Genomic DNA, 9,770 nt, shown 5'->3' with positions numbered 1-9,770 from the left:
TGCTCACAGAGCACTTTTATCTTTTATTTTAATCAGCCGTCGTCAATTATTGAGCTGAAGACAACCAATAGAAATCATTTTCATTTTTAATGTCAATTAATATATGTATTGACCAATGAAGAAGAAGGAAAGAACGGGTCAACTTCATCTGATTGGTGCAAAAACATTATAAATGCTGTACCCAGAAACGTGTATGCTACGCCTTCACCCATATTCTTTTGGACCATTGACCGGAGTATATTGGTGGAAAAAGTGATTAGCGAGAATGGGTAAGCTATGATAACTTAAACACGATTTATCGTAAGTACAAATAATTTTGTGAATAACGAAGCTAGATGTTCCTACTACAAAATTAATGCCTAATAACGTATCTTTTGGTGAAAAGGAGAAGGTGACAAAAACTGCGCAATTAGTTTTAACAGCAAATACCTTTCAATCTGTTCACGATATACCCTTCCAAATAAAGAATATAGCTAAAATCATAGTTCCCTTAAAAACATTGCAGTTGTCGAATTTATTGTTGTCATATTTTGTTAACGAAGAATCTTTTTATAGGGAATCGAGTTGTTGCGTCACTGGTAAAGGTGTGCATTTGTTGTTTACTCTTAGAATTCAGAGTTAAATCAGAGCCGGAAAACAAGCAAGGTAAGATCACTTTCTTTGTCGAATTTCCTTTTCTCTTCTTACGTGATACAAAACGAGTAACAACACAAATTCATGAAGAAAAAAAAACAACTATATTTTAAGATTGGCGAACGTGTGAGTATAACTGCCTTTATTTCCCTTTGAGAATGTAAAAGTTTTCAGAGATTTGGACGCTATTTGCTCTTCGTGTTTTCTGTGTGTCTATTTCACTAGTTTAGCCAATAGTTCCATCTCGCAACTTGGTTAAAATCGTTGCTATCACATCTCGACTTGAACAACATTTAAGAACAGAACACGTTCCTGAAATGTCTCTGCATCGGCACTAGTCATTTAAGTGATGAGTACTGCAAGCGGCGAGAAAAGCGAGCTAAAGAAGTTCTAAACGACAAACTCGAAGCATTTTTAGATCACAAAGGTACTGCGTTCTAAACGTTATAAAAATACACTGAAAGTAACAACTTGTACCTAAGTACGCACATTCAGAAGGATCACGTACGAAAAGCCACAGCGGAGAATTGAGTGTTTATAGTTGTAAGGTGTGAGATAGAGTACGCACGTAAACAATGGGAACAATAATAACACTACGCGGAAAAACCTTTGATTTTACAGTTTCCATTTGTTTGTATTTATCGTGGAGATACAAGCTAAAACCAAAGCAGAAAACATTGCCATTTTTAGGAAACTTTTTGTCGAAGTTCAACAAGGAAATGTTGCATTAACAGGTTTGAATTTAAGCCTGAAGTGGAACATGTGTAACATGCCAGCGAACTTGGAAACGAATCCTTGAAGTAAGCTGTCGAGATGAATTTAAACCAGCTTTCACTGAACTATGCTTGAAAGAGTAGTACTCATTTTTCAGACATTTCATTTACCTTGAAGTGCATTAAACCGGTTGGTTCACATCAACGACGGTCCGGTCGTTTTTCAACCAAAACCATTCAACCGGAATTCCAAAACGTTCCTCAAACGCGCGAGGACAGCGACAAATGAAAGCGCATGCTTCTAACACCAGAAGCAGAGAGCAAGAGCACCAAGCAGTCGTGCGACACTTTATCCCACCGATTTCAATGACAGTTTGCCAGGTTAAAGGATCTTCCCCAAAACTCAAACAGACAAACTGGTTTGTGTTTTGGTTATTTCCAGGGAGAGATAGACCACCCTCCGGTTTCTCTTGGTTTTCACAAAAAAAATCACTTCAAAACAAGTAAAACGTGTGGAGTTGTCACTGCGATGGTAATTAAGCCCTTACTCTGATGCTCTGACGCAAGTATAACTCAATTAGATTGACGGCTTGTCAGTGAGCAAAATCAAATAGATTACTTAGTTTATTTTTAGACTTTTTGATAAATCCAAATATTTGATAACCTTGGAGTTAAATAGCTCCCCTTGCCAGACAGTTACAACACCAATTCTAAGTCGCCTTTATAATCTATCATTTCATCTGTGAAAACCATCTAAAAAATATCTTGGGGGTCTGCCGTATTTTTGTCTCGAATGCCTTTCAAAATCTGCTGCTGTGACAAGGTTCCCTGAAGTACACCTGTCACGCAATTCTGGGTCTAGGCGGTTGCTTGGCCAATTAATCCAGCATTTTATAGTTCGCTATACAACATCATTAATCAACAAAGTTAAAAGTGTGAAAAACTGCGAGATTTTTTATAGGAGTAAAAAACTTCACGTTTAAAAGCGAGATGTGTGTAGGCAAATGTTCATGCAAAGTCGTAACGTTTCTTTCTTCTGTCGTTTGTTACTTTGGAGATTTGCCAAAATCAGCAAATATTGCTTTCGTACGGCAGAAAACATTAATTAGTCAATGATCTGATAGTCTGTTGTCCTTATCGCCCATTTTTGGTGATTTAAAGTTACAAGCAACGTGTTGGTCGACATAGCACCTTTCGTGTGTGACATCTTCCGCTTTTACAGACGAGGAATTCTGCGCTGTCGCTCGAGAAGAAATATCGGTAGCTCTCTTAAATTATAAAACTGTTCCGCAAATAAAAGTAAGTGTTTTATGTAAGAGAGTGTTTTTATCAGTGCGTTTTCGCCCTGAAGAAGGGCTAACAGTCGAAACGTCAGTCTTAAAACTCTTTGCGGTGGCCAATTTACGTTTATCAACTCAGTTGTTAATAGTTAATCACCCTGTTATATTTTCCCATCGACGCAACATCACAGTTTCTTTAGGAAGTTATCCCATTATTAAAATAGTGTTGTCGTTGTCACTTACCGCCATCAAACATCTCCATGCAAAAGTCCGCCAAAGTAACACCTTTGTCGTGACCCGAACATTTTTACAGAAATCATTCGAGCGCGTTGGTCATGGTGTCTGCTAGATGGCAATTTCAGAATATTTGCAGATCTCTCTTTGTATTTCTTTTCTTGGATAGTACACTGTCTTTTTTTATCACATGTTAATCTACGTCAGTCGATAAAAGTGTCGCCGGCGTTGATTGCGAGACCTAAAGAGTGAGCCAGCAATATTTTGACCAGTAGGCTTCCTCTTAAATAAAAATATTCGAAGACAAAACCACTTGATTTCGAGGGTAATGAGAATAACTTGAACGAAAAGCGAGATGCAAAGAGTTGTATTTTTCGAAACCTAATAACAGCTGCACCCCTATCCTGCAGGCTTAGTCCTTATCTCGTGCCTTGTTTGGTCAGTTTCAACCTCTGAAGCTAAATTATCAATGTCTTCATCGTTACTCGTACTTACAGAGGGGGACCTCCTCAATACTTTGTGAAAGATTTCTAGTCTGATGACCCTAGTAAGGCCCTGAGGTGCACCAAAGTGTGCCAGTGAGTCTACGTCATAAACTTGTCGCAGTTGCAAAGTCAGTATCAGCGTATCCCTTGCAATCATATGATACAAAGTTCATGACAGTCAGTACTCACCCGTTAGGAAAATTGATGTTCAGAGAAGCGTCCTTCTTCCTTAAACATCAGTTGACAAAAAGACAACAGTTACAGTACGCGTTCTATTAGGTTGACAGTCACCTTGCCACTAGGAAGACCCTCCACCAGCTTTGATTTCTTCTGCCATCTTCAGATTTAGGTCTCTCTCAATTTAACGTCTCCAATTTTCATGAGAACGATACTGGCAATTACGATCACCAAGGTCTGCATCTCATACCAACTTGTGCATGATATTTGAACCACATCGTGAAATCGCGGCCCTAGTAATCTCCAAAACGGCCAATTCTAGCTATAATAAGCTGCTTCTCGGACGAAACGCACATTTGGAACACATTGCTGTGTCTTAAATGTTCTTCTATGCCGTACACCCACGGATTTAAAGGTGTGAAGTAGTTTGCCCTCTTGGGTAGCGCAAGAAAAATAACATTGGGTTTTACAATTAGTTCCAAAGGAATAAGAGAGCTGTGTCATCTTGACTTTTAGAATAAATTGAGGGATTTCTAGACGCTTGGTCAATTGTACAGCATCAGCATGAGGACGCAATACAACTGATACACGTACAGTACATGGGAAGGGTAATGTCCGTTGTGCTGTTGTGAGAGGGAGGATTTTAAAATTCCGTTTAGAATTTATTCTTTCTTTCTTTTTTTTTTTTTTCGCGTGCAAACCAAGGGAAGACATAGTTTCTAAAACACTTAACAAGAACATAATGGGACTAAATGGGGATGTTATCTCACCGGTCGACTTGCCAAGCTAAATAACCTCGCCCTTGAGTGAATTAATAGGGAAACGCGTATTTTTCACTGCTATACGGTAATAAGTACGGTATAAAGCCATTGATTACGACAGCGTAAGCCTTATTTTACTGCGAGCTAGATCAATGTGACTTTACCTCAAAGGCAATTTTTTTTACGGAACAAACTTAAATGACGATCACTGTAAGAACTGAGAAAGTAAAAACTTTCATTTATCTCCCATCCGTTTCGTCTGACAATGGCGGAATTCATCAAGGAATTCTACAAGAACGGTAAATAAGGTTTCTTAACTAGAACTACGACCTACAACTGAACCTGTTTTAAGCAGTCTTTTTGTTTATCCTCTATCTGACACAAGACACCAAAAAATTTCAAACACTGCAATCAACAATTCATAATATAATTGGTGCATTTCAACTACTTAGAAAACCCAATATTTTCTTAGAGTAAATTGTATGTAAACATATATTGTCTACTTATCAATTCATCAGTAATGAAGTACATGATATGTAACAAATCTGTAAGCTAATGATTTCACTGACAACCTAGTTGTATGTTTTGTTTTATTTTATTTTTTCCTTTTCAGAACATCGAGCTGGTACAAATGATGTAGAGTTAATAGTCAGTAACCAGAATAACTCAACAGCTAATAACATCGCACGTAAGTACATATATACATCTCAAACAAATTACAAAGTTCAACCTACTGCTGAACCTGTTTAAGCAGTTTTTTTGTTTGTCCTCTATCTGACACAAGACACCAAAAAATTGCAAACACTGCAATCAACAATCCATTATATAATTGGTGCATGTCAACTAGTTATAAAACCAATTTTTTTCTTAGAGTAAATTGTATGTAAACATTTATTATCTACTGATCAACACATCAATAAATTACATGATATGCGACAAATATGCTTGTGAATGATTTTACTGACAACCTAGCTGTATGATTTGTTTTATTTTATTTTTTGTTTTCAGAACATCAAGCTGTTACAAATGATATATATTTAATAGATAGTGATCAGACCAGTGCAACAGCTTATCACATTGCTCGTAAGTACATATATACATCCCAAACAAATTACAAAGTTTAACCTACTACTGAAACTGTTTTAAGCAGCCTTTTTTAATGTCCTCTATCTGACACAAGACACCAAAAAATTCCAAACACTGCAATCAACAATGCATAATATAATTGGTGCATGTCAAATACTTACAAAACCAATTTTTTCTTAGAGTAAATTGTATGTAAACATTTATTGTCTACTGATCAACGCATTAATAATAAATTACATGATATGCGACAAATATGCTTGCTAATGATTTCACTGACAACCTAGCTGTATGTTTTGTTTTATTTTATTTTTCTCTTTTCAGAACATCAAGCTGTTACAAATGATATATATCTAACAAATAGTCACCAGAACAGCCCAAGAGCCGATCACATTGCTCGTAAGTACATATATACATCACAAACAAATTACAAAGTTTAACCTACTACTAAAACTGTTTTAAGCAGTCTTTCTGTTTGTCCTCTATCTGACACAAGACATTAAAAAACTTGGTTGGTTGGTTGGTGGGAGAATTTTGAGTTGTAAATTTTCACAAAACTTTGCCACCAGGAACAAACTAATGTTCAAAACTTCAAAATGCCTGAAAGGGGTGCTGTCATAGCAGGATGTTGAAGCTCCAAATTGACTGATACATATTTATATATCATACCCAGCCTATGAAATGCAATCACATGTTGTCAATCCTAGCATAGCATACATTTTAATTTATAGTTCCTAACTTGCACATAATGTAAAACATCTATTCAGTCATAAGTGACAACATGAATATCCTGAAACAATCCTTCCTACAACAGATACACATAAAAAGGATCAAACTTATAACAAACTGTATTCCTTCAACTCAATCAGAGCAAACCAATCATCTAAAAAAATCTGCAAATTAAGTCTTTGTTGAAACTTGTGTTGAAAAGAAACTTGAGTTTGAGTACCAGACTTGAATGCAAATGTATTTTTTTCTTTTGGCAGAACATGTTTCACAACCAATCAGGACAAGAAATGCACAGTTACGACGTAAGAATAGTTATAAAATACTTTTAAATTACTGCTATGTCATCTTTACAGTACCTAAATAATACTGTTACAAGACAATTCAGTTCCTTTGAGAGTATGATTTATGTTCTTAATAGTTACTATTTTACTTGTTTGTGAAAATATTTCTGTCCAAACATTTTAGATGCCATACGCCATAGGCGCTACAGAATGTTACAACAAGGTAAGTGAATTCTTACTTAAACATTTGTTCTATATAAAATAAGACTAACTGCATCAAAATAACAACAAAAATGTTACATCTCACCAATGTTAACTTATTAGCCATTATACTATCACTGACTAAGCAATTCAATTAAAAAGTACCTTTTTAAAAAACCATGCACATTTCAATATTTTCAAAAAAATTTCTCTTCAAAGAATTAAAAATATATAATTTTTTTGTTTGATGTGAAAAACATATATATATATATATATATATATATATATATATTAGATGAATACATCTCTTTGAGATCTCTTTTGTCATGTGACTGAAAATTTTTATAAAAATAGCTTGTTCATAGATTACCCTATACTTTTTAATGCTTCCTTCAACAAAATGTTGTACTTGTCTATTAATAATCAACTAACAAAATACATATAACTTATCAAATTCTTTCAATTCATTGCTAGATCATTTTGAGAAAATGAAAAAGTCACTCATCACCATGGTTAAAAATTTATGTACCATTGATAACCAGCTCAAAAAAATTCAAAATCAGTTGCAAAGGTCACCAGCCACAGTAAGTGAAATTTTTTAAAATTCATTCCTTGAATTGAACATTACCAATAAATCTAAATAATGGTAACACTTTCAAACATTTCAAATAGAAAATACAATGAATATTTGTCCTTTATTATTACTATTAATAGTATTTATGCAAACCTTAGAACTTCACCATGCTTGTAGCATTATATTTGTAATGATAGTCAATCAAATACATCAAATCAAAATGTTCCAATCTATGACATTAATGCCTAACTCATTTCACAACCTGTGGTACACTGATCTTAACAAAATTCCTTAGAAACGTTAAGTCAACTTTTGGTACACTGAAAACCTAATTCAGGGCAGTTTAACACCTTAATCATGTATTTATTTGATCATTCTTTGTTTAAAGATTATACATTGACATTACAAATGAAATCTAAGAAAAAGTTCCTTCTTTACATCTTATTAACTTCAGGAATATGATTTAAGGTGGATCACATCATTTTAGTGACAAATTATCCCTATATTTCACAGAACTCACAACAGAACAGATTGTACTTAAACCATATGTTAGACGTCTGTAAAACAGTAAGTTTTGACTTGTGTAGTTTACAATTAAATTCAATCACAACTACAATTACACATGAAAACTGCCATGCGGTTAGCGTATGTGCATGAGCACTGGACTGTGTGAGAGGTCGGGGTTCATGACCTAGACTGGACCCACACTCAGGGTCTTAAAATAACTGAGGAGAATGTGCTACCTTTGCTATGACATCTGCAAGCACTAAGACATTCTAGTTTTCTCAGATAAGAACGATAAGCTGTAGGCCCTGTGTCCTGCATCTTCTCAGTATTGGTTAGTAGGGGACATTGAAGAACCCACACACTTATCACAAAGAGTAGGTACTGTAGCTCCCAGTGTTGTGGTCTGCTCTAGTGTTAATAGGTGGCTTATTTTTAAAGAGTCTTGTATTGTGTTTTTAAGCCTACCTCAGATTTTTCAAATCCAAAATTTGATTAAAGTAAAGTAAAAGCAATCACCATTGATAGTTATAACACTTACAAAAAATTTGCCTTTAACATACTAGACCACTAATCATAAATTTTTATGAAATTTTAATGCCTGTTTTATATATCATTTACTCCTTCTGATGCACTCCTTTGTCAATGACTTACTATTTCACAGATTGCCAGATCAAACCTTGTGAAGGTATATGCAGTGGCAGACAACTAAAGTGGTAACATTCTGCTTCATGTTTGTTTTAATTAAAATGTTATCTTGTTAATCGATATAACCTGTCAAAACTGGCTGTCACTTTGAGGGAAATAACATATTAGTCACACTAGACAAGCCTCAAGTTCATATGTAAAGAAAAAGCAAACAATTGATTCATGAAATCATCACATGTTGCATGACTCAGTGTTAAGTTATGACAGGAATTGTTACAATTTGAACACATCACATCATCCATTTTAAAGACTAAGTCAAAATTTTAAATCAACGTTATTTCATTCCCTTTTCTTTTGAAACATGACCTCATCACACCTGAGGTCACACAACAAACTTTTTGTTACTTTTCTTGACACAAGTCACTAAGAGTTTTTTCAAATCAGAAATTTAAATAGTTGTACCTTCTGAAAAAGGATCAAGTTAACACCTAGCAAATGATTGCAAAAATTACAGTAAAAATTTGTATTTATGTTAAAAGTTTTTTAGTACCTACAATTTATACTACAAAACAATGGCAGGAGCACTAGTGTCAACACAAAATATAATACATAAATTTTCAAATAATGACCAAGAATAGAATTAACCCTTTGAACCCAAACACTGTTGGGCATCTAATTTTTCCCAACACTGTCATCTCTAAATCACACAGTAACGTCATGACAATAAAGGAAATAATCACCAATTAAATAAGCCCTTTTTAATCACTTGATTACTTTCTCTTTCAGCAACAAGTGTTGGCTCATACCGTAATATCCACAAGATGTCATAATTTTCCTTTTTTGCGTTGATGTGCTGTGTTTTTGGTTTGAAGCAGACTAATGTTTGATTAGATTTAATAATTTTTCCTGTTTTGCGTTGATTTGTTGTGCTTTTGTGTTTTTGAATTGAAGCAGACAAATGCTGGCCCATGGCGTAATATCCACAAGATTTCATAGTTTTTCCATTTTTGCGTTGATTTCTTCTGTTTGTGCGTGTTTGATTTAAAGCAGACAACGAACCATCAATAAATAATTTACGTTTAGTTCCCGCAACAGTGCACACTTTGTCAAAGTTACTTGAGAATCTTTTTATATATTAATATGATATCATCAAAGAATAGAAGGTGCATCTTGGGCCTGGTCGCTATGGTCTTTTTCTGTACGAAATGACTTCAAGTTGTCAACAAAAGTACCGATAACTCTTCAACCCCTTGTGCCGTGATTAATACATATATCCCGATGTGACCAAAACAACACACCTAATGACAAAACTACTACCAAACTTTACCAACCTTGACTAAGCAAAAATGCCTTTTCCTTATGCGATGAACAATTGTTTTGAAAATCATGATTCCTGTGTTCCCCTGTTTAGTATCCTGTTCGCCAGCAATCTTGAAACCAACTCCCAAATGGAAATTCATCAACTCG

General features: G+C 34.8%; 1 protein-coding gene across 3 annotated transcripts; it reads left to right on the top strand.

The window, feature by feature from the left end:
* Positions 1-215: 215 nt before the first annotated feature.
* LOC136278523 (uncharacterized) lies at positions 216-8,670 on the top strand. Of its 3 annotated transcripts, none has more exons than XM_066161997.1 (9): positions 216-269; positions 610-645; positions 4,897-4,971; positions 5,292-5,366; positions 5,691-5,765; positions 6,353-6,397; positions 6,561-6,599; positions 7,052-7,161; positions 7,665-8,670. In XM_066161997.1, the coding sequence occupies exons 1-9, from the start codon at positions 266-268 to the stop codon at positions 7,806-7,808; spliced, it is 603 nt and encodes a 200-aa protein (XP_066018094.1). In that variant the 5' UTR covers positions 216-265; the 3' UTR covers positions 7,809-8,670. The 3 variants fall into 3 exon arrangements, with proteins under 3 accessions (XP_066018094.1, XP_066018093.1, XP_066018095.1); XM_066161996.1 differs by having other exon boundaries at positions 217-269; positions 556-645; XM_066161998.1 differs by lacking the exon at positions 7,665-8,670 and having other exon boundaries at positions 217-269; positions 556-645; positions 7,052-7,654.
* Positions 8,671-9,770: the final 1,100 nt, after the last annotated feature.

Source organism: Pocillopora verrucosa, unplaced genomic scaffold (assembly GCF_036669915.1).
Source record: "Pocillopora verrucosa isolate sample1 unplaced genomic scaffold, ASM3666991v2 scaffold_14, whole genome shotgun sequence".
Taxonomy (NCBI): Eukaryota; Metazoa; Cnidaria; class Anthozoa; order Scleractinia; family Pocilloporidae; genus Pocillopora; species Pocillopora verrucosa.
This window is presented reverse-complemented; position numbering and strand designations above follow the sequence as displayed.